The sequence below is a fragment of the Limanda limanda genome, chromosome 18, assembly GCF_963576545.1.
Source record: "Limanda limanda chromosome 18, fLimLim1.1, whole genome shotgun sequence".
In the NCBI taxonomy this organism is placed as follows: Eukaryota; Metazoa; Chordata; class Actinopteri; order Pleuronectiformes; family Pleuronectidae; genus Limanda; species Limanda limanda.
In genome coordinates this window covers 14,752,866-14,776,899 of record NC_083653.1, presented here as the reverse complement: position 1 = coordinate 14,776,899, position 24,034 = coordinate 14,752,866, and the positions used below count along the sequence as shown (strand labels likewise).

Here is a 24,034-nt window from a genome sequence, read left to right as displayed (position 1 = left end):
TTGCACCTTGGTTTTCTATTTGCCCCTTAACTCTGCAGAGATTCTGCAGAGAGTCTGCATAGCCCCTTATGTCTGTAAAACACATGGTAAAGTACACAAAAGTACTGTGTGTGTGTGTGCGTGTGTGGGTGTTGGTGTGTTACAGTGAGGGAAAGTGAGAGAGTTTCAGCCTCAGTGACCTATGATTACACAGTCAGATGGACAAGCAGGCAGACCCAGACCCAACACTGGGGGAAAAACACACACACACACACACACACACACACACACACACACACACACACATTATGATCGCCTCTCATTAACACCAACAGATGCTGGGCAAGCACTTGATTACATTTGGATTACACTATTAGTGTAACCCAGGATTAGACGACTGAGTTGTTGCCCTGTTCACTGTAATTGTCTCATTTACTTCCTCAGACAAATATAATTACTGTTAAATGAAAATGAGCATTAGTATTAATCAGAGATTGCTGTTGCCTGGTTTACTTTATTTGTCTTGTGGGAATCTGTCCGTTATAATTTGATGGTGTCTGGGACTATAAGAATAACCAGGAGTGGGGTTCCCTTGAATCTGCTGTTTCACAAAGTCTGTCTATAATTAACTTTCTCTCTTCTCTGTGCTACTTTCATTCACAGTGAACAGAGTATCTGCCAGGCGCGGGCCTCTGTCATGGTCTACGATGACACCAGTAAGAAGTGGGTGCCCATAAAGCCTGGACAGCAGGGATTCAGCCGCATCAACATCTACCACAACACTGCCAACAACACGTTCAGAGTGGTGGGCGTCAAGCTGCAGGACCAGCAGGTAACTGGTCATGACACACGGTCTGTCGTGTGAGGAAAGTGATGATTGGGGTGTTACTAGTTTCATTCACTAGAGAGAGAGAAAGAGAGAGAGGGAGAGAGAGAGGGAGAGAGAGAGAGGGTTCATTGCTGTGCAGGATGATAGCAACAGACTGTTTTAGATCCTTATTGTGTGTCGCGCATGAAAATAATACTGCAGTTGTCTTCACTGAATGGAAGTTTAATGGAGAAAATAGGGTGTGTAAGTTTGTGTGAGTGTGTTTGTGTGTGTGTGTGTTAGCCTTGGTGTTTCATTAAAGGTCTTTAGTAGCGCTAATCCGTCTCCGCTGTGACTTGACTGGAATTTGCCTCCCGTCTGTCACTCTCTAAAAGCAGTGTCTCATTAGCTCTCAGCTTTGACACGTGTGTTTATGTGTGGAGTGATAACACACGTAGTTCCGACACAATAACAACTATAAAAATACTAATAAACATACCAAGGTAAAATCAAATCAACATATATTTAGAGTGAATTGATGTTGGATTATTCAACATAACAGAATTCCACATTTAAAGGAAACCTTTGCATCTCAAGGACCCTGTAACTGATGCAAACCCCATTTGAAAAATATTTTTCTTTTTATTTCAAGAAGTGCATGAAATTCAGGACCAAATTAGCCACACAATATCTCAGTTTGTTATTTATGGAGGAAATAATTGTGAAAATATTATTTCCCTTTTTGCCAGGAACCCCCCTGGAGCCCCTCAAGGCAATCGGAGAAATCCTGATTTAAGCAATCAGAAATATCCTCATCTAACTGTTATTTTAAAAAGTCTAATGCAGTTAGTGATAATATTCATTTACATGTAATACACACATTACAGTATAGATAAAATTACAGATTTGTGTACAAATCCTTAAAATTGTCAGAAAAGGGAAAGTTAGTAAGTACCCATGTATGAGTAACAAACATTGTTTTTGTTACATATTATAACTCAATTACAAAATTATGATCATGATCTCATCACACATAAAAACATGTGACAGCTGATAAATCCACATATTTGGATGTTGGTGTAAAAATGCTTGTTTTATATCCTTACAGTGCGACTTGAGACAAATCATCAACACCCCAGTGTGATAAATGTGTTTGCATTCTTCCTTTACCAAACTAACTGCAGCTCTTCCTCTCATCTGCCCCCCCTTCCTCTCCCTCAGGTGGTAATCAACTACTCCATAGTTAAGGGGCTCAAGTACAACCAGGCCACCCCGACCTTCCACCAGTGGCGCGATGCCAGACAGGTCTACGGCCTCAATTTCGCCAGCAAAGAGGAGGCCACCACCTTCTCCAACGCCATGCTCTTTGCCCTCAACGTCCTCAGTGCTCAGGATGGAGGTGAGTGTTCCCTCAGGGCATCAAACGCACACACACACACCAATTTAAATGAGTACATATGGAAAAATGCTCAGGAAGCCTATTATGGACAATTTCCTTATTTTAGGAGGTGCACACACACACACACATACACACATTATTAACCATTAACGACTGGCCTTGGCTCCATTCTTCTAGGGGAACAAGCAGCTCACAGGTATGATTTGCAGTCTAAACTCAAGTCACCAACACGACACAGCTTGGGAAATTTCATGTCAGCAGATGAAGTGTTGTCTCGACTCTCATAAAAGTCTTATTTCAGACAGGTGACCTGGTTTGTGTGAAAACACTGAAAACTTTCTCTGAAATAGCGACTTGTCAAATTACTGTAAGAGATGGCAGTTCATGCGGTAATTTATAAATGAAGCCAGATATTAATATGATCCATATCAGTAATGCAGTGAAATCTTTGAATTCATTAGGCCCCTGGTCACACGTCATGTCTCACAGTGTAGCAGTAACAATTTCCTCCCTCCCTCATGCCTTGACGACATAGATATATTGCATTTTTAATGATTCTACTTATATGAAGTCTTTTTTTCTCAGACCATAAAGAAACTGAGGTTGTATAATTTCCACTTGGAGAATAAGTAATAATGTGTGTGGCACTGGAGTAGAAATTGATTAGTGGAATAGGTACATGATCTGCCAGCTGAAGCCCAATTCAGACATGATGTCTTACATAACTTCATTATAGAAACGCTGCAGCAAAGCATGGACAGATTTTGTCTTAGTTTCCAGGTGCTTCAGGATTAAAACAAAAATTCTACAGAGCTCTTGACGATGAGGATCATGTGACAAGTAGAATGATTTTGAACATGAAGTTAGTTCCTTTTTCTAGGTGGCTTGCCTCCTCATTGATCTTACTGACTAATATACATATTTTATTCCATTTTATCTTTTACGTTTTATCTAGTTTTAACTTTTTCTCATCTGCAACATTTTTTTTTGTATTTGTTCTCTATTGCTGTGTGAACCTCAAATTGCTTCTAACTGTTTCCTATTGTTTGCCTTCAAATTTTAATTATTAAATGGTCTTTATTTATATAGCACCTCTAGTCTTGATAACCTCTCAAAGCACTTTACAGTTCAGTTTTTTCACCCATTCACACACACATTCCCACAATGCATCTATGTACATCATCGCACATCACTCACACACTGGTACAGCTGTCAGGGGCTGTCTGAGGTCCAGTATCTTGCCTAAAGACACTTGGGTATGGGAGAGTCAGGGATTGAACTGCTGATCTTTTGGTTAGTGGACAACCCACTCCACCACCGGAGCCACAGACGCTTTAAAGCGCCTTGTAACAATGTTTCGGAAAGGTTCTATATAAATTAGGTTTATCATTAGTTATTGAGATTATTTGAAAGCTTAAATCCTCATCAAATCCGAAAATGATCCTGTAGTTTGAATGAAAAGTTAATTTGTTGAGAATCTTTGTTGCTTTATCGTCCCTCTTCTCTCTCTTCCCTTCATTTCCTGTGACCTCACTGTTGTCTTTGAGTATCAGATCAGATCGGAGTATGAATATAGTTCAGCTTCATTTTGACACCTAGTCCCCTCTACTGGACACTTGGAGATATAAGTCATGACACAGCGTCCTCAGCAAATCATAAACGATGACAGATTCTCACCTACAGAGCGTCAGCCAAGCGCTTCTACTGTGACATATGTCGTCAGAGGGTTATTAAAAATAGATAAGGGGGCACTGCTGTAGCCAATCACGTCTAAGAATAGCTGCAGTCTTTTGTCGACTTTTGACATGTCGTTGCAGAAAAAGACAGGTTGTCTTAATAATGGATGTGTGGCAGTGTTGAGCTCTATGCGTATTCAAGTGTGTGTCTGCATACGTGTGTTTAAAATGGAGAGACACTGAATATGAACTAGAGAGTGAGAGAATTAGAGACTCAGCTTGCCTGTCATAACTCCAGCAGTGTGTGGGTGTGTATGAGTGTGTGTGTGTGTCTCCCCCTGCCGTCCCCTCAAGCCTCTTAATTAGAGTGAGTCATTGAGACGATCTCCCCTGGGTGCTGTGCTAGAGAGCAGATCTTTTCATCTGTCTAACATCACGGGGACGGGGAACAAAGAGGCTCAAGTGACATCAGCCAAACACAAGTGCACAAACACACAAGAGAGGGATACACACACTTGACACTCATATAGACTAAACTCCTCAATGTTACCAGCTTGCCAAATTACAAAAGTGGCCTGAGCTGCATGGAAGGAAACATTATCTCACCACTATCACACACACTTTGCATGAATAGAAGCTTCCAGAGGTGGGTGAATGAGGGCTGGTGGTGTGTTGTTTTCCTATTTTCCCTCTCCAACAATGCAACAAATTTAACTTGTACTCCATTTGGTGACATAAGACACTTAGACACCTTGTAATGCAAAGATCAGAATGTGACTTGCTTTCTAAGCATGTGTGCCTACACCCTCTAGTGGCAAGGAGGCCAAAGCCTGACATTTGATTGAGTCATTGAAAGAAACAATTTATGAATTGAGATTTTTCGAAGTTGTCACGAATGTCACCACAAGGTTGCAATTCTGGAGCTTTCAATCATAATTCTTCACAGTAGGTTAAATTTCATTCTTGAACCTGGGATGAGTGATTGACTGCTCATTTTATATTCAAAATAAAATCTACATGTGCGATGCTCAGTCCAACACAGGTATACATTAAGATGAGCTCGCTGCAGTATGTGCGTGTGAGTGCATTGCATTAGGCCGCACAGCCTACAGACAAACACGACCTTTTGAAACATTAACCAGAGCCGCTCGCTGCGCTGCTGCTGCCTCTGCCTCTGCCTCTGCCTCTGCCGGGAGGTGTGGATTACAAGAAGATGACAGATGATACAGTGGCTGGGTGGAGGAGGGGAGAAACGCAGGTGAGGAGAGAGAGGGATGTGATGGAGGGTGAGGAAGAGGAGGGAAAGTAGCTGAAGGCGAGAGATGTTCAGCGGGGAGTGGGTCTGCCAGTGCCTCTGTGTCTGCTACAGCCGGTTCCTCTTCTTCAGCATGTCATGTAGGTAGTAAAGCTCTGTGTGTCTGTGTTTGAACCCCTGTGTGACAACTCTCATTCAAAGTGTGTGTGTCTGTGTTTGTTGTGTGTGTGTGTACTTGGTACAGTTGCAGTATCCATTCCTACAAGTGTGTGACTCACTGATTGGACAGTTTCTTGGCCATCGGCTGCTTTTATAGTTAAACAGTTACACGACAATCATAATATAAATTATAAATAATTTTGCTGCTTATAACACAAGTTAAAGCACTGCACTTTTTTATATAAATGAAAAGTATTATTTAAGGTGCTATTATTGCATTATATAAACTGCTGTTTTTAAACACACAAACTTATTTTTCGAACTTTTAGATTGATTGATTGGATCTTTATGAATCAGTTCAGATCTGGCAGGAGCATCTGTCCTGAATGATCTCAAATGCTTTTTCAGTGCACACTGAGATCCATTCCCAACTTTTGAAGGTCTGACAGGATAAGGATAAGATTTACATCTACATATTTTAAGTTCTAGCAAAGCTAGATGATGCCTCTCCTCATGCTGTCAGCTACTCCACAATTTGTAATGCTATCTCTAGTTTTGTAAAAGGGAAATTGTAGAGTCAAAACATAGTCTGCTGTAGAAATAATTGCTGTTACTCTCTCTTTTTCAGAAGAGGATGCCTACTTTCCAGGTTTCTTGAAATTGTATGGATTAAATTAATTATCTCATACTGTGTCATTTGTAAAAGAGATCAAATATCTAGTGATCTAAACCAAAAATCTGACTTTGGTCAATTAACTACAGAGGCCAATACATGTCATAAGAGTAATAGTATAAGCTGTAAGGGAACAGAAAAAGAAAAGACCTGACCAACAAGAGGATGATGTTTGATCTAATGACAGAAATTACCAACATGCAATATACTTTATATACGTGGTTTTGAATTAAGTCTGCGAAATAGATACCAGAACTTATATGGACAAAACCCATGTGTAGAGTTCAATAGTTAAAACTGCCATTAAAATGTGGAAAATATCCTTTGAATCAAATGAATCTGTAAAGTATAAAATATAAAAAAGTAAATGCATTGACATAAATTGAGGAAGATAAGGCTGATCCAATAGATGGCGGTAATGCGCCTTGACGTTGGTGGCCTACTGCCAATAAACCGAATAGAACAAGAAGAAGTACAAGTAGTAGAAGAAGAAGAAGAACATTGTCATTAATGAAAAAAACTAAGGAGATGGCTGGAATGCAACTCCATGTTGGTTGTCACCTACAAATAAACTGAACAAAGAAGAAGAAAAAGGCATTGACATAAAAGTTGACCCCTTTGGCCAGTGCGCTGAGCACAGAAGAAGAAGAACACAATTAGATGGCGGGAATCCGAAAGCAATAATTTGATGGATCACTCATAATCATCATAATTATTATTTACAGCCCTTTGTGACACGGTGTGTGTGTGTGTATGTGTGTACCTGTATGTGTTTTGGATGTGGTATCTGATGGTAGGCATGAGTAAGATCTTTTGTAGTCCTGTGTTATATTGGGATATTTGTTACTTGAGCAATGGCAGCCATTAGCACCATTGGCTCAAAGTCACTTCCATTAGAAATGTGAGCAGTGGAGAGAATCACCAGTGAGTATTGACCCTGAAAAGGGCCCGACTGTGTAGAGCTGTAAAACTGTAATGTACGGGACAAGTTTCATTAGACGGGACGGTTACAGTCTCTTTGGAGGACACAAGAGTTTTTGTGTTTTTACCCTCACAACAATCCTCATTAGCACTTAGGGGAGATATCATAAATCAACAAAATAAAAGTCTTTTCACTGCATCTTTCCTGTAACTTCTGGAAAGGTTTAAGACTTCAATATATTTGTCAATTCCCGAAACAGACCGATGCCAAGACACAAGTGTAAATTCTGAACCCTCTTTGGGAAGTCGTCCTCAGGAGGAACGATGAAGATTAGTATTGTCCCAGAGGAGTTCAGTGATGTGGAAACTGATGATCCATTCCCATTTGATTGTTCTCCCCGATCATGATGTCCTCTCGTCCTCATCTTGTCATGTCTTAAATTAATTTCGCTCCCTATCTGGCTCTGCATCTGCGAGGCCTCACTCGTGGTGTTAAACGGATTACATCGCAAAAGCCTTGTAGCTTGTGCAACATCATAAACAAGAGGGGGGGTGGGTGCTGGAGAGAGTCACACATCCTTGAATTTGCGGGTCCTCTTCTGTGATTGACATTGATTAAGTGACTTCAGGTCATTTAACTCAAAATAGTTCTCGTTGATTTGAATAAAAGCAGGAGGGACAATGCAGTATTTTCAAGTGTGTGTTTGCACTCACTTTGAAATTTAGCTGAATTAAATATGTCAAAAGACACCGATACCCAGACAACGGTGCGTGTACACGTGTGTGTGATGGGTATAGTCTTCTCAGACCATATTGATAATCAAATGGAGCATCATGTGTCCCTAATAGAGCATTGTGGGTAACAGAAGAGCAGTGTGACGGCAGGGATTAGCACCGCAGTCTTGTGCTGCGACACCAGATCATGTTCTTCTTGCCCATGTCAGTAAAAGCGGACAAATTAATTTATGTCCATTTATCTAAAGTGAGGGCTTAATGTGCTTTTCATTCCACATTACTGAAGAAAGAGGACTTCATCATCAACCGCTGTTTAATTCCCTGTCAATGGGGTGTTTATTGTCTTGACTAGCACAAATTTTAATTAATGTTTTAAAGCTCATGATGGATTGTTGCGGTCCACTTCACTTTATCTGTCTCCTGTTCTTACTCTGTTTTCACTCTTATTCCTCTTAAGGTCCAGCTGTCCAGCGCCAAGTCCAGAATGGGCCGACTTCAGATGAGATGGAAGTTCAGAGAGCGAGGTAAAGCATATCCACTGAGAACTAAGGGCTAACTTGTTGGCTAACAGCTGCGAATTTAAACATCTAATATGTATATGGAACATATACTGCACACAAAGATGGACGACGCGTTTTCAATTCTTCCCACTATCTGAAAAGTGAAGCCAAAATATCCCAAATATCATGATGATACGTGTACTTGACCAATCGCGAGCCAATTTCAATCATGAAAAACCAAACGTTTTACCCCGTTTCGCAGAAACACTTGAACTTGACTTCCTAAAACATTAGGAGCCGTCTTTGTGAAAATTTGATTTGACGGTTACACTAACATGGAGGAGGTGGGGTATATTACCTATACTGCAGCAAGCCACCAGGGGGCGATTGAGACGCATGGGCTTCACTTCTGCGGAGCTGTCATGTCGTCCATCTTTACATACAGTCTATGATATGGACCAAGATTAGCATCCAGACTTTTGTACACCTGGAGACTTCAAGTTAACGAAACAACCCAACAACTGTGATTGAAAAGTTGCTAAAGTGACTTTACCATTATCCAAATGAGCCCTGTTCATTTTTAACCACTGACAAATTCACAAAGACAGAAATCTTTTGCGTGAAATAAACAAAAATTCACTGTGGCAAAACATTACTGTGTTTTCGTGTGGGACCCCAACACCCACAACAAGAGGTGGTGCAGACTAAAGGTTTTTAGGAGTGGATTTCTGGATGCGACAAAAGCACAGGAGCACGTCCACAGTGACACTGCAACAACTGAATTTTTAAAGGAGATAAATGATCCTCTTCTATATTTAGAGCTCTGACATTTGCTGTCTGCTCCCAAAAATGTTTACTGCTGAGGTTTCTGTTATTTTAGCTCAGGTATCTGTGGACATTTTACTGACTTATCTCCAAACCAGTGGATGAACTGCAAATGAACTCGGCCTGAACAGCATGTGTTAGGCTGGTTAGGATTAGTTTTGATGGTCCACTCCCATGTGTCTAGCAACCTGTCACACAGAGAGAGAGAGTATTGACTTCTATCCCTATTCCTCTTTCATCCCTGTCCTCCCCTTTAATATGCCATCACAGCAACTCAGACAGTCAGCTTAAAAAAAAAAAACGCTCAAACACAAGAGGGCTCTTTTTATTCTGAATTGTAGCGGCAGATTGTAGAATCCAAAAATAATGGATAATGGAGTAGTATTAAAAATGCTGCTCGAGGCAGTTTCCATGGTTTACTAAGCAAGCGTATATTTGTTCCACTGTGGCTACTGTTCTTCTTTTCCCCTTCAGAGACACACTCAGACACAACTAGGTCTTTGTTGCCGCTTTAAACCTGTTTCATCTCTGCCTATTGGTTCATCCAAATGCCAAATGCCAGGGCTTAAGAGAACAAATATAATGGGAGTTACAGCTCTATCTGATCCCATGTCTGCTAAACTGTACCTCGGGCACAAAGGATTACAGTTGTGATTGTGAGGGGAGATTGTGTGCTTATGTGTGTGGGTTTGGATGTGTGTGTGTGTGTGTGTGTGTGTGCTTATGTGTGTGTGTGTGTGTCAGCAGATGCAAATTAATTTGACTGAGCTCTCTCCAGTGTAAGCGAGGAAGTATTACTCAGCAGTAGCACTCCCGCTGGGTGCACCGCTGTCACGTCGACCAGGTTGCTGTCTCAGCACTCCAACACACAGCTGGAAAATTCCACTTCCTCGCCGTGAGCTGTCTCTCTCTCTCTCTCTCTCTCTCTCTCTCTCTCTCTCTCTCTCTCTCTCTCTCTCTCTCGCTCTCTCTCTCTCTCTCTCTCTCTCTCTCTCTCTCTCTCTCTCTCTCTCTCTCTCTCTCTCTCTCTCCCTCTCCCTCTCTCCTGAGTGGTGACATACATATGGCTCTGGCATCAAACACAGGGATGAGATGTTCTACGGCAGCGGTGAGGTGGAGGCAGATGAAGAAGGGAGCGGGTTTGGATAGACGAGAGGAAAATGCGCAGCGATGTCAAAACATCCTCCGAAATGTGTAGACTAGTCACTTGAGTCTACAAACTGCTCAAATCAAAGCTGCCTGCAGCAACGCGACAGAAAATCATCCCACATTTTCCACAAAATGATGAGACCTTGGAAAATAAAGTTGCCTTAAAAAACAACTGAGTTTAGTTGCAACTCCAAGACAAGGATAAAAATGACAGAATCCCAGATAAGAAGTGACGTTTGTTATATTAACGGACAGACTGTGTGTTTCCTTCCCGTCCCTGTAGGCAGATGATGGAGCAGCAGCAGCAGATGCAGGCGCACTTGGAGCGGGAGCGACGGTCCTCCAACTCAGGTACTCACATAAGTCAACTGGCATTTATATAGTGCAATAATTGTTGACTGTAAAATATGTTTTAAGGTTGAGTGGGTGCAGGTACAGTACATATAAATTGCTTTGTTTTTGTCGCACTCTCCCTCCAGGTTCTCCTTTCCAAGGCCACCCTGCTGTGCTCTCTGTGGCCCCACCAGTAGTACCTCCCCCAATGAACATGGGCGGCCCTCCTCCCCCTCCGCCACCGCCGGGACCTCCACCACCCTCGGCGGGGGCGCCCCAGCCTCCTCTCCCACCGCCACTACCCATGGGCGATGGGGGGGACGGGGATGAGTCGCCTGGGCAGACGGGACTCGCCGCGATGATCGCTGGAGCCAAACTGCGCCGCGTTCAAAGAGTGAGACGCTGATTTATCCTTGTGGCTTTTGATGACTCCGATTATTAGTGTTTTATTTCTACCAAACGTGACTGACATGTGTACTACCTCTCCTCTCACCTCCTCAGCCTGAGGACAGCTCCTCAAGCGCCAAAAACGATGCCAACAGAACGAGTGGAGGCAGCGGAGGACTGATGGAGGAGATGAACGCTCTGTTGGCACGAAGGTCAGAGTAATGCATTGAGAAAGCAAACAATCGATATCCTGAAGGCATATTGGACAATAATTGCTCACTTAATTGTTTAATCAATGTGTGGTTCAGCATCTATTAGTGATTATTATTATTGCATCAGTTAAAACTATTGACAAGCCTGTATTCAGCCTCGTTCTGACTTGAGGTTTCTCCTTTCCCCAGAAGGAAATTAGCCTCAGAGAAGCCGGAGGACAGCCAAAACGTGAGTCAATGACTGAGAAAAGCGAGGATTTGTGATTCACGCTGCTTATGCTCGCTGTCTGATTTACTGCGGTAATTAGGATGATGACTGAGTTAGGGATTGTGATAATGTCGTTAGTGATTAGATGAGTGTGATAATGATGCCACTGCCACTTTGCCTGTATCTTAATTTATGTTATTTGCATAGGGATTAAAAAAACATAGACGCACAGGCTTAGTCAAAGTGCGATGAGGAAAAAGTGACTGAGGAATCAAATCAAAGAAAAGTGCTTTTTTGTTTAAGTGGGAAAAATAAGATAAATAAGATTTTATTGTCATATGTGCAGTAAAATGAGCTTTGCATCATACTATGAAGTTCTTACTAGAACTTAGTCCTCCATTGAAACTAGATTAGACACAAAAATTAGATTAAAAGAGTTCATAATCCACGATCAGCTTCCACCACGATCTATGATGTGGCCGCAGCCGCGATCCTGGATCTGAAACGATGAAGCACAAAGACTATAGGGAAGTATTGATGAGACATTAATAGGATGAAGAGGGAGAGGAGAAGAAGCTTTGTGTGAAATCCAAATTAACCTTATTAAGAAGAAATGGCAGTGTCCATAATGAGGATGAGGTCGTGATGTTTATTGATACCTGTGTCTTTCTTCAGGATGATCCAAATTGTCCGTCACCCAACACCCGGGGTGGACAGAACGCCACAGGTGAGGAAAACTAAAGCCATGAAGTGTTTTGTGTAATATAATGCAAGTGGTTTGAGCATCCTCTGTCAGTAAAGTCAGACATATTCAAAATTAAAGATACACTTGCAGACAGTCACACAGCAGGCAGCCTTAATTGGATTGTTCTGCTCTATTAGTGAGAGTTAATTGTTCCATGTGCCACACGTTGCTAAACAAGTCAATTAGGCTTCCACATTGTTACATGCATCTAGACACGAATGTCTCTACCAAGAACAGAGTCAGAAGGCAAACCAGCCCTGATGTAAATATGAGTGCTGTTTGTAATTCCCTGCTAGTTACGACATCTAATCGTCCTGCTCCTTTAACGTCTAGATGGTGCAAAAAAGCCGTGGGACCGAGCCAACTCTGCAGACAGGTCCATGGTCTCAAGGTGAGAGCTGGAAGTGTTGGATACGTCTGTGAAGCACAGCAGCAGCAGTGAATCTAACAGAGAGTATTTTTGTATTATTATGCAGGGTACGGCCCGTGGGGAGTGGCAGTGACACAGACGCAGACCTCGATAGAATGAAACAGGTAAAAAAACACTTTTTAAAATTGAATTAACTCTCATGACGTTTGGGTGTTTTTAACAGTTTTGCGCTTGCTCTCCAAAAATCGGATCCCAAGAAATGATTTGGATTTGAAAAATCTCTTTTGCTTTTAACATTTGCTCTCTCTGTGTACAAGGATTTCTATTGTAAGTAGAAATATGAGATGTACCATAAACACGTCATTTGTTCTTGCTTCACCAGGAAATCTTGGAAGAGGTGTTCCGTGAATTGCACAAAGTAAAGGAGGAAATCATCGATGGTACGTTTCACTTTGTCTTTAAACAGACAGAAACCGGGTTAATCAATGAAAATGAAGGAATATTTTCTTTCTTCAACAAACACTAGTGACTGTTTGATAGGAAATCTACCCAGTGGGATGGTGGGAGTTTGGTCGTAATGTAGAGATGTGACCACTGGGTTGCACTAGAATCCCAGAAAACTGAATTCTGTAATTTCATGAAAACCTTTTACACATAGGCCTGCAGCAACGCATGGCTACAGACATAATGTATCAACTCTCACTGATATGAACAATATAAATAACTTAATTAGATTCATTAAATAATTTCATATTGTTATATTTATGAGAATCAAATTATTTATGACATTGTTGACCTGTGTACTAAAGAAGGGTCATGTGCATTGTTCAGTTTATACTATTATATATTATCTCTAACTTGTCACATCAGCACCAGAACCTGAACAGTCAAACTAAACTTGTTCCTATGTTTTTTCTCTTTCCAGCCATTAGACATGAACTCAGTCGAATTAGTACGACATAATGTCTTAGAGCTGCTCCCCGACATGAACCACCTTTTCGAACCCTTGCCCCTGCAACAGCTGCTGTGGCCCTGAGGAGGGAGGAGGAGAAAAGAAGTCAGGGACGAAGGCCCAAACTGTGACATCCACTCACCCTGTTCAGCTGTGGTGTTGAAGCAATGCAGCGACGTTGATCTAACACCTCAGGCGTGTCTGTGTAACATTTGGTTTGTGTGTTTGGAGACAAAGATGTGAATGGGGCACACTCTCGCACTGATTCCTCTGATTTATAAACATTTTCTGTCCGTCTGTCAGCCCATCTTCGCCCCTCTGTCCTCGGCCCAAAGGAAATATAATAAAATGTATATGATTTTATTTGTCTTCTGTTTGTTTTTCACAGGTCTGTTTTAAACTTTTTTTTTTTTATTATTACTATCATTTTCATTATTATTGCTATCATTTATATGATTGTCTATGTCATGTTAATATGAGTAGTAGTAGTGTAGTGAGTACAATGGTAACAATGAGGAAATGATAATGAGAATATGATAGTAACAATAATGTTGATAATTAACATTGCACATCATTTTACGTCATCCTTTTGTATTTTATATTGGTTCTTTTCATTTGGTTTTTGTTTTAAATACACTTGCGATCACATCCAAAAAATGTATTTCTTATCATTATTCCCAGAACATTTAAAAAAATGTTTTTTATCCTTTTGGCCAGCACAGCTATGTATGGCAGAAAAAAACAGGCTCAGACCTGAAACCAAGGGTGGGATAAACTTCTTTGGATATTGCAATCGTATAAAAAATGAAATAATACACCAGAGTATTTGTGATCATGTTGTTAATAAAATGTTTATTGGCTGCAAGGATATGGTGAAGTATTGTTCATTTTATTCTCTCCTTTTATGACAAAGTGCTTCCTGGTTTGACAACAACAACAAAAACGAGTTTAAAGTGAATTTAAATAAAACTGTGTGCAATGTATCGGATAAATGAGGCCATCTCAGTCCTTTTGTTCTGTCTGGGTGCTATTTTGAATCATGTCTGACACCTTTTATTTTCACTTTTTTCATTTTAACACAGAAAGCAGTTCTTGTTGAATATGAGCCATAAATTACAGCCGGTGCCGCACAGAGAAGTGTGAAACATCTGAGCTGCTTCTGTGAAACCTTATTGTGCTATTAAAGTGCGGCACACAGTGGAGGAGGCTGTTGGACTAAATTGGCATGCAACTATTACATAATATTACATTTCATTTAGCTTACCCTTTTATCCAAAGCAACTTACACTAAGTGCATCCAACCATGAGGGTACAAACCCTGAACAACAAGAATCAAGTCAATTAGTTTTAAAAAAAAGCCAAAGTTCAAGTGCTACATGTAAGTGCAATAAACATGTATATGTGCAACTAAACTTATTTATTAACTATTTTTTATTATTTAATTAAACACACGATTGACGATGGTTATTGGACATCATCTTCTTAACCAAGGTCTTAATAACATGTCGTGAAGGATATTTTTACATTAACATGTAAAAATGTAAAATGCTCTAGTATTCAGCTAGAGCGTATCAGCTACAGCTAAATACTCCATCATTACCATCCCCTGTAGGCAAATGTTTGGGAGATATTGTGCTGACGGGATATGTTTGCATTAGTTCTATGGACATGGAGAATCTATGACAAGAGGCCAGATTGATCTTGGTACTAATTGATGTTTATATTTATTTATTTTATTTTATTATGTTTCATGTTGAGGTCAAAGGCAATATTACTAACAATTAAAGAACTTTTAACACAAAAATTATAACATATGTCATATGTTGAGGTCACATGTTATATTAATAATATAAAAAAATTTGAATTACATGTCATATGTTGAGTTCAGGTACCATATTACTCATAGTTAAAAATAAGAAATTGTTATAACATATGTCAGATGTTGAGAAATTTTGGTGGAAAATGAGTGGGTTTTCCAGTTGTAGATGCTTGTAAATCAAAAAGACCCATCAAGACTAATATCCATGAATAGAATTTAAATCAATTAGGATCAATAAATACACACTTAAATAAAAACATTGATCAGTTGGGGACTCCACTGACTTGTGAAGCTTTTAAAAAACACTAGAACTAAACCGAGAGAACATCCTGACTGTGAGAGCAGGCTCTCAGCCAAGTATCGCGATGTTTGGCGTGAGAGCCCATAGTGGCGACGAGAGTTGCGGCGGGCCGGAGAGAGGAGTTGTTGTCGAAGCAGCAGAGACGGCGGAGCAGAGCAGGGGGTGTGTGAGACTGCCAGTGTGTTTGGGGCCGAACCAGGAGCACAACACGGCGTGAATGAGAGAGGCAAGCTGGCGGGTTTCAACATGGCATCCGGAGATACGCTGTACATCGAGACAGACGGCTCGGAGATGCCGGCCGAGATCGTGGAGCTCCACGAGATAGAGGTGGAGACGATACCGGTGGAGACGATCGAGACCACGGTGGTCGGCGGGGATGACACCGACGACGAGGACGAGGATGAAGACGACGACGACGACGAGGACGGGCAGCCGATGATCGCGCTGCAGCCGCTGGTCTCGGACGACCCGCACTCGATCCATCACCACCATCACCACCACCACCATCAGGAGGTGATCCTGGTGCAGACCCGGGAGGAGGTGGTCGGCGGGGACGACTCGGACATGCACACGGACGGCGGCGGGTACGAGGACCAGATCCTCATCCCGGTGCCTGCTCCGGGGGTGGAGGACGAGTACATCGAGCAGACTTTGGTGACTGTTGCCGGGAAGAGCTCTGGGGGCCGGGTGAAACGAGCGGGCGGCGGGGGGAAGAAAGCGGGCAAAAAGAGCTACCTGAGCGGCGCGGAGGCCGGCGGGAGAAAATGGGAGCAGAAGCAGGTGCAAATAAAGACACTGGAGGGGGAGTTTTCTGTCACGATGTGGGCATCGGGTAAGTACCGCTGGCCCGGCCGCGGCTGTCAGCTCCGTTGTTAGCCTGTTTGCATGAGGCCTCGTTGCCTGGGCGTTGTCCTGCTGCACCAGACTAGTTCCTGGAGTGGTCCCGTCGCACCGCGGCGAGAAGAGACCAATATTCCGCGTTTGTCGATGCGAAGCCCCGATGTATCACTCCGATATGTTTTTGTTTTGAAGGGAGGCCATGTTTTAGGTGTTGCTGGGCGCCGCCATATTCCCCGAGTCTAGTAAGTATGGCGGCGGCCCCGAAAAAATGGCGATAGTCGCGGCCGGGCAGATATGGCGGCTGTGCTCGGGGCTGAGACAGACGGGGTTTTCATGTGTCCTCAGACCGCAATTCTGTGGCGAATTCACCGCGTAAATGCAGCTTATTCGCCGCAGAATAGTCACGTAAAGACGACCAAAGTTTAAAATGTGTGAAATATTCGAGCTAGGCGCCATTGAGCCGGTTAATGGTTTCGCTGATTAGCTCCGGGTGCTGGCGGAGCTAGTTAGCCACACATGCTAGCGTCTGCATCATGCTAGCAGCCTGTGTGATGGTGCTGTGAGCACACTAGCACCAGCCAGGGGCTAATCCAGCATTAATATGTAGGATTAAATAACAGCAGAGAGCTTGTGTTCTTTGTTTTGTTGAGCTGCCAAATGAGGAGAAAAACAGCTTGAACTGGTTGTTGCCGCTAATAAACCCGTTCACTCTGCACACAGCCAGGATCTGAGGCTATTTATAGATCACAAGTCATTTGAATGAACAGGGACATTTTAATATAACGATTCAATGCATTGCCGTGTGTTTGTTTACCTGTCATTGAAGCATTTAGCATTATATTGAAATGATGATTTTTTTTAAAAAGCAGATTTTGGCACAAAGTAAAAAGTGCAGCACTATCTGCAATAGGGAGTGAAATCAAATATATAAGTAAATGCTGCTTAGAAATGTGACATATTTTCATGATTGCTCCATAATCATGCAACAGTAATGTGACTTTTATTATAACCAGAGCGGAAGTAGTAGTAGCCGTTTTAACCCCCCCTCAAATTTGTAGGGAGGGAAACAGCACTAATGTCTTTTAAAGCAAGTTGTGTTGCATTTGTTAGTGTTTTTGCACACAACGTTAATTCTTATTGCCCCCACGCAATGGTTTTCTTTAATTGTATACAATTTTAAGAAGATTACTTATTAGTATCCACATTTGTTTTAATTTATTTCAGCAGATTTTTGTGTAAATTACAAAACTAAATAAATAAGTGTAGCACTCTTGGCTGTAGGGGGTGAACTGTTTATAAGTAAATACCTCACTATTGGTGTGTAGAACTGTCATTGTTATATTATTTCAGAGTAACTATGCAACAGTAATTTGATTCTTACTGCAACTCAATGATTAGCAGCAGCAGATCTGTTCATCCCACAGGTCTGCAGTTAGGGACACAGTACTGTGGTATCGGTTCAGTCTCTGTAACTTTGTCCTAGATAACTATAAAGACATCGACCATGAGTCGGTGGTGGAGGAGCAGATCGTCGGGGAGAACTCTCCTCCAGACTACTCCGAGTACATGACGGGGAAGAAGCTGCCCCCTGGTGGCATCCCAGGGATCGACCTGTCAGACCCCAAGCAGCTGGCTGAGTTTGCCAGGTGAGTGTGAGTCGCAGGGTCTCTGCAGAACTGGTTCCCAAGAGTAAATGTGAGGAATAATTAAAAGCACATTATTAATTCAAATGAAATGAAATTAACGGGATGAAATGTACTGTACAAATATGGCTCCGGTACAATCGTCAGAAATTGTGTTGCCAAAAAATTTCAATCTTACATTTTTGTGTAGCAACAAGTTTTTTGATTACATTTTTATATTTAAAGCTCACTTGTGCAAACAATGAATACAAAAAATAAGTGAGTTAAACGTATGTCTATTGTATGGTAAATATTTGATGTGCATACTTTATGTGTATACTATTGATAGGACATCATAATAAGAGATATTAAGTACCTAGATGTTTATTCTGTTGTTAATTTTGAAAAATATAAACAATCACCAGGATTTGTCATTTTCAGTTTAGACACTTTTTCATTTTCATTATTGGTTTTTCATCCAATTATTTTGTCATTTAATCAGTTACTCTTTTAAAGTGTCAGCAAATACTCATGAGAGTTCTAATGAAAGATGACCTTTCTAAATGGATTTTGTGCAATCAGGAGTTAATAACTTACAGAGAAAAGAAGCAGGAGACGATACATTTGGACAAGGATATGAATATTATTTAAATATTTTCAAACGTTGTTTTGGCATCTTGTACGTGAAGATCAGTGAAATGTGAAGCTTGTTTTTCCTCCCTTTGTTGTGTGAAGGTGAAATGTCAAGCAGCAATGTGTTTACTGCGGCATACACCCCATCACTGGAACTCTGATAACTGAGAAACTCAACATTAAACTCCTCGTAGCTAACATAGGTGTATGGGATGATGGGATGGCATTGAAACGTGTTCTTTTTATTCCAAACAGAATGAAACCCAGGAAAGTCAAAGAGGACGACGCTCCTCGGACGATAGCTTGCCCTCATAAAGTGAGTCTGATGACACTTTCCCTGGACACACGTTACAACCACTTTACTGTGATAAGATATAATTGTTCCTAACGGGGTAAAGAGTCTTACATTGTTGCTTTTTGTGTAATTGAAAAATTAAAGTGAAACTGTTATTGAGCAGTTAAAGCGGCTCTCAAATGTAGAGGATAATGTTCATATACTTGGGAGAACAAACTATACCTGTTCAGCTAATATAAAGGTAATATATAATATTGTCCGCTATTAGAGTGAAGGTGTTAACAGAAAATTAACACTTCAGTGGAGAATGAAGCCGGATCCACTTATTTTCAGGGTTTAAACTTGATTTAAAGTTAAAGTGATTAAAGATATTGAGGAAACTCGACATTTCAGTCGTTAGAAAAAATATGTATTTTCGATTTGTATGAATTGGTCATAAATATGGTTCATCGGGTATAATTCTCAATCTATTTATACTAACGACATATGAATCGATGTATTATTCAATCATACATTATTCATTAATTCACAGTGTGGTATGTGGACCCCGAGGCTAATCACCAACAATAGCTTATTGGAGTCAGTAGTTAATAAACCTGTGGTCAAATCAATGAAACCAGATTGGAGGTTAGCGCTGCTTCAACATATAAAAAAACTTGAACATTTCCATTTTTCTGTTCACGAGAAGCATCTAATGACGTGAATGGTGCTTTGCAGGAAGGAGCTCTCAGAGGATTTATGATCAAGAAGTGTTGATTTGCATGAAGCTGGAAATGTTTACGAAATCGTCTAAAGCAGTTTAGATATTCATCAGTCCACAGTCAGACAAACTGTCTGTAAATAGATATGATTTAGTTCTGTGGCTGCGCTCCCTTAGAAGAGGGCGCCCAGCAGAGAGGAATCCGAAGACACTGCAGGATCATCAGTGACGTTATAAACACCTCGAGAGTAACTGCTAAAGGCTGACAGCAATCATTAGGGCTAGTCAACATCTCGGTTTGTGAGTCTGCAACATGCTCATCATGGTGGATCCTGCTGCTGTCTACTACTCTCCAAAACAAACATCACTGATGGCTGAAGTTTAACAGCTTGACATTTCAGACCACTTCTAGGAAAATGTTTAGTGGGCTTATAACACTAAATCTGCTCTCAGACACAAGTCTGTATATTTCCCAGAAATTTTCCAGATGGCCTGGATATGAGACCTCAAATGTCCAAGGCAGTTGTCCCAGACATTTTCTGGAACTTTTCCTGCAAGCTCCCTAGTTAAATATCCAAGTGGTAAAAGTTAGAGCAGCAGGACATTTCACAGCAACTGAGTGGTTGTGTCAGTGACATCTCTAACACACAATAGATATGAAACTGAAAAATACAAAATGAATACAAATATTTCGGGATGAAAAACAGGCGCCATACATGTAGAAGACGCAGGTTGATGGCTTATGCTTGCGTTTATGTGCTGTAAATAAAAGCATGAGTTTATACGTCATGGTCTGCCTCCTACATGCTCTACCCCGGAATCTCTTGCTGCGTTCATGAATAAAAAGGCAACCTTCAGAAATGTCTGGACATGTTGCTTAAGGTGGTTCCAGTTTTTAGGAAGAACATTTATCACTAAAACATCATCTGAATAGTGAGGTACGGCTGATTTAGCACCATTTTCGAGGCTGCTGTGCTCTCTCTTGGCATGTGGAGCTGTACACCATTTGAAGGGGAAATTAAATCCTATATTTATCAAGGTCTTTTACGGCACTGTCTGCCTGCCAGCTGAAATTCAGTAGAAGCTGCGTAATGCAGCAGGACAATGACTGAACCGTGAATAAATCTACAACAGAACGACATCAAACAAAGAGAACCCACCTGCTGGAGTGTCCCAGTTAGAGCCCAGACTTGAACCCAGTACAGATGCTGTGAAATGAGCTCAGACAGCAGCTCACACCAGACATCCTCTGAATATGTCTGAGCTGAAGCAGCTCTGTCAGACGAACGCTCCAAAACTCCTCCCGAACATTGTGCCGGTCTAATCTGCAGTTACAGGAAAAAAGCTTGTTTGATGTTAATTCTACCAAAATAATTTTCAACCACTTGTAGAAATCCAAGGGTTCACGTAATTTTTTTCAGCAGGCTGTGAATGATTGAGTGTTTTCAACAAAGACACAAAAGATTATTATTGTCATTAGCTTCCACATATTGTTTGTCTATATGATTTGACATTTCACATTTAATAACTAAATTATTCAGAAAACCAGTTTATTCTTAGTTTTTCTTTCTGCTGCATATGTGTTTATATAGAAGCATAAATCTGATGTTGCCCCACTTCAGCGTCTCCAAAACTTTCTTTGTCTTTTTTCTCCCCAGGGCTGCACAAAAATGTTCAGGGATAACTCAGCCATGAGGAAGCATCTCCACACCCACGGACCCCGAGTGCACGTCTGCGCCGAGTGTGGCAAGGCCTTCGTCGAGAGCTCCAAACTCAAACGCCACCAACTCGTTCACACAGGGGAGAAACCGTTCCAGGTCAGCAACATCACACTCCCCTCCATTAATAGAGACACTTGGAACTATGTTAACATTATAAGCACATATGATAGTTCCAGTTTGGGAAAATAAGAAATGCTCACTTTAAGGGCTCAGAATGAACACCCACCATGTACTAAATTAATTAACACTGTAGTTAACTTTGTCTGTGGAGGATAACTCATTGGCCAAGATTTTGCATGAACTCAAGAGTTTGGGAATACACTGAAAAGTTAATGGCTAATTATTTGAATCTTTAATCTAGAATCAGGTCAGTCACTGGAAGATGATAATGCTGTACCTTAGCTAGTTAATCATAATCATTTATAAAAATCACAGGCTGACTTTTTAATGCTTTAGTCTGACTGGTATTTTAACATGAGAATATTGCAGAATAATCTAATATGTTTTATATCCTAATACATGATATCATCCTAAAATACTTGGATCATGTTGCATGTCTCAAGTGAAAAGTCAGCATCTTCATCAGCTGATGGCAAAAAAGAAACTCAGTTTTTCTAGATTTACAGTCTACAAGTAGACAATGCCATTATTATAAGTATAATACGGATAAATATAAGTTCAAACTGTTACACTTCTTCTAAAATAAACAGTTTTCACTTTTAACACGACATAAAAAATTGATTTTTGGATGAGGACTAACTGTGTTTGGCAAACTTCCTGTTATATTTGTTAGCGTTGGCTGGAGCGTAAACTTTCCAGAATAGATACAGAACTGTGAGCCAATGCTAAGGAAGTGATGGGCTAATACTAATGTAAGCTAATGTAGTAAGTATCCGATGTGGGGAAGAGGTTTATCAAAGCCGATGTCAGTCACTGAAGCTGACACTCCTCCTCCTCTTCCTCTCGTTTCTTAGTGTACATTCGAAGGCTGTGGGAAAAGGTTTTCTCTGGACTTCAACCTGCGCACACACGTGCGGATCCACACTGGAGACCGACCCTACGTCTGCCCTTTCGACGGCTGCAATAAGAAGTTCGCCCAGTCAACCAACCTAAAGTCTCACATTCTGACACATGCCAAAGCCAAAAACAACCAATGAGGACCCGTCCACCAGCGTCCAGCCACACAGACGGGGAAAAAAGAAGAGCATCCTGGCGGCACACCCCTCTTTTGAAGATGGAATGAAAGGCTTGAGACTTCATTGATTTATATAACAAAAATGTGACTTTAAAAAAAAAGAAACACTGAAAATCAGCTAGTTTTCCTGCGTCCCCCTCTCTTCTGCTGACTTACTGGATGAGGATCACAGTGACTATTCCCCAAACTCGGCCAACACGCTCCCCTTTGTTTCTCCAGTGGCGCTCAGCTGCCAGAAGATGGAACTCAAGGACACACATCAGAGACTTATTTTTACCAGAGTGAGCAGAGAAGCAGCGATCCTTTAGTATCTTATTTTCTCGCATAGCTTTTATTTTCCTCGAGTGTGCATATTGTACACTTGACTCAGGCTATGTTTAGTAAGATTGTGATTTTATTTTTTCTTTCTCCTGCATTATGAGATCGTACCTATGATACAAAACGGCCCCGGTCTTGTGTGACCCGTCTCACATGTATGAGAAATTAAAAAAAACAGCTGTTATGTTTGCTTTCCATACCCTCTTTGGTTGTACTTTTCTCTAACCACAAAATAACCTTGTATACTTGTATTGTATGGCTGTATTAAGATTATGTAGACATAGATAGAGGTGTGATTTAAAGTGTTAACCATTTAAACTTTTAGTCATGAGTTGCTTTATATTTTCTATGAATTGTCTTTACACAGATGAATGGGTAATATACACTTACTCTGTCTCATGTGAAGTATCTGAAGCGTACGTTAACCTGACTGCAAGACCATCATTTTCTTTGTTAGAATGTAATGTACAGACGAAGTCAACCATTTACTTCCTTTGTTGATATTTACACCCATGTATCTCAACTGCCCACAATAAAATGGGTCATTGCAACCCTGTCAAAATACACTAAGTTTTTACTCAGTGTATCTTTTTGATAAACCACTGATGCTCTTCATTTTATCAAAATAGAATCTGTGTTCCCAAAAAAATGCTCTGGTTCCAGCTCCATCATATATAACTGAAATGTCTGATGAAATGTAATTTTTTAAACAAGCTTTAGGTACGATGACCGAGACGTATCACAGAAAACACAAATGGAAGAGCGACTCAGTGGAAACACAACCACAGTGGATGTTGAGATGAAACAAGCCTTTAGGTGAGCAGGTGCTTTCGAGAACTCGGTCAATCCAGCCACAGCTTAAAATTTGATGCTTGTGCTCTTGAGGTTTTTCAGTACAGGTGCTTGGAGCAGCCAGAAAGGAAGAATGCACAGTTGTCTTTTTTTTTGTCATGTTGTCACTTTCGCATTCTTGTTGTTTCTTTTGCATCACTGTTTTCTGTTATCGCGATTGTGTGAGGCCTCTCGGCCACTATATTCAAGCTCTGGTGTAAAAGAAAATAATTAGATGAATCTACAATGAAAGTCATACATAATTTTCTATTAACTTCATAATTTGCTCAGGAGAGAAAACTGCCAAATTACAATGTTTTAACACAAAGGGCTCCCACATCCTTTTCCCTAACCTCAAATTAATTTCACTTTCATTTCCCTACTGCACTTGAAAGCAGCGCTATTTGTTGCTCTCAGATATTAGGAACTCCAGCGACTCCTCCGCCACGCACATGAAGACGTCTACATTGGTG

The 24,034-nt window shown here is 41.1% G+C and overlaps 2 protein-coding genes across 2 annotated transcripts in view; both read left to right on the top strand.

Annotated features, from left to right (window-relative positions):
• Window positions 1–13,329, top strand: part of evlb (Enah/Vasp-like b) — a 29,431-nt gene extending 16,102 nt beyond the window's left edge. The window contains exons 2-13 of the mRNA XM_061091911.1: window positions 643–811; window positions 2,009–2,186; window positions 8,063–8,129; window positions 10,363–10,430; window positions 10,559–10,806; window positions 10,914–11,011; window positions 11,201–11,240; window positions 11,895–11,946; window positions 12,298–12,355; window positions 12,441–12,498; window positions 12,717–12,774; window positions 13,260–13,329. Coding sequence (XP_060947894.1) covers window positions 643–811; window positions 2,009–2,186; window positions 8,063–8,129; window positions 10,363–10,430; window positions 10,559–10,806; window positions 10,914–11,011; window positions 11,201–11,240; window positions 11,895–11,946; window positions 12,298–12,355; window positions 12,441–12,498; window positions 12,717–12,774; window positions 13,260–13,297 — 1,132 coding nt within the window. The 3' untranslated portion in view covers window positions 13,298–13,329. The remainder of the gene's footprint in view (window positions 1–642; window positions 812–2,008; window positions 2,187–8,062; window positions 8,130–10,362; window positions 10,431–10,558; window positions 10,807–10,913; window positions 11,012–11,200; window positions 11,241–11,894; window positions 11,947–12,297; window positions 12,356–12,440; window positions 12,499–12,716; window positions 12,775–13,259) is intronic.
• Window positions 13,330–15,515: 2,186 nt separating this feature from the next.
• Window positions 15,516–23,296, top strand: yy1b (YY1 transcription factor b). The gene is made up of 5 exons (XM_061091176.1): window positions 15,516–16,238; window positions 17,742–17,892; window positions 18,757–18,817; window positions 21,155–21,313; window positions 22,192–23,296. The coding sequence occupies exons 1-5, from the start codon at window positions 15,653–15,655 to the stop codon at window positions 22,372–22,374; spliced, it is 1,140 nt and encodes a 379-aa protein (XP_060947159.1). The 5' UTR covers window positions 15,516–15,652; the 3' UTR covers window positions 22,375–23,296.
• Window positions 23,297–24,034: the final 738 nt, after the last annotated feature.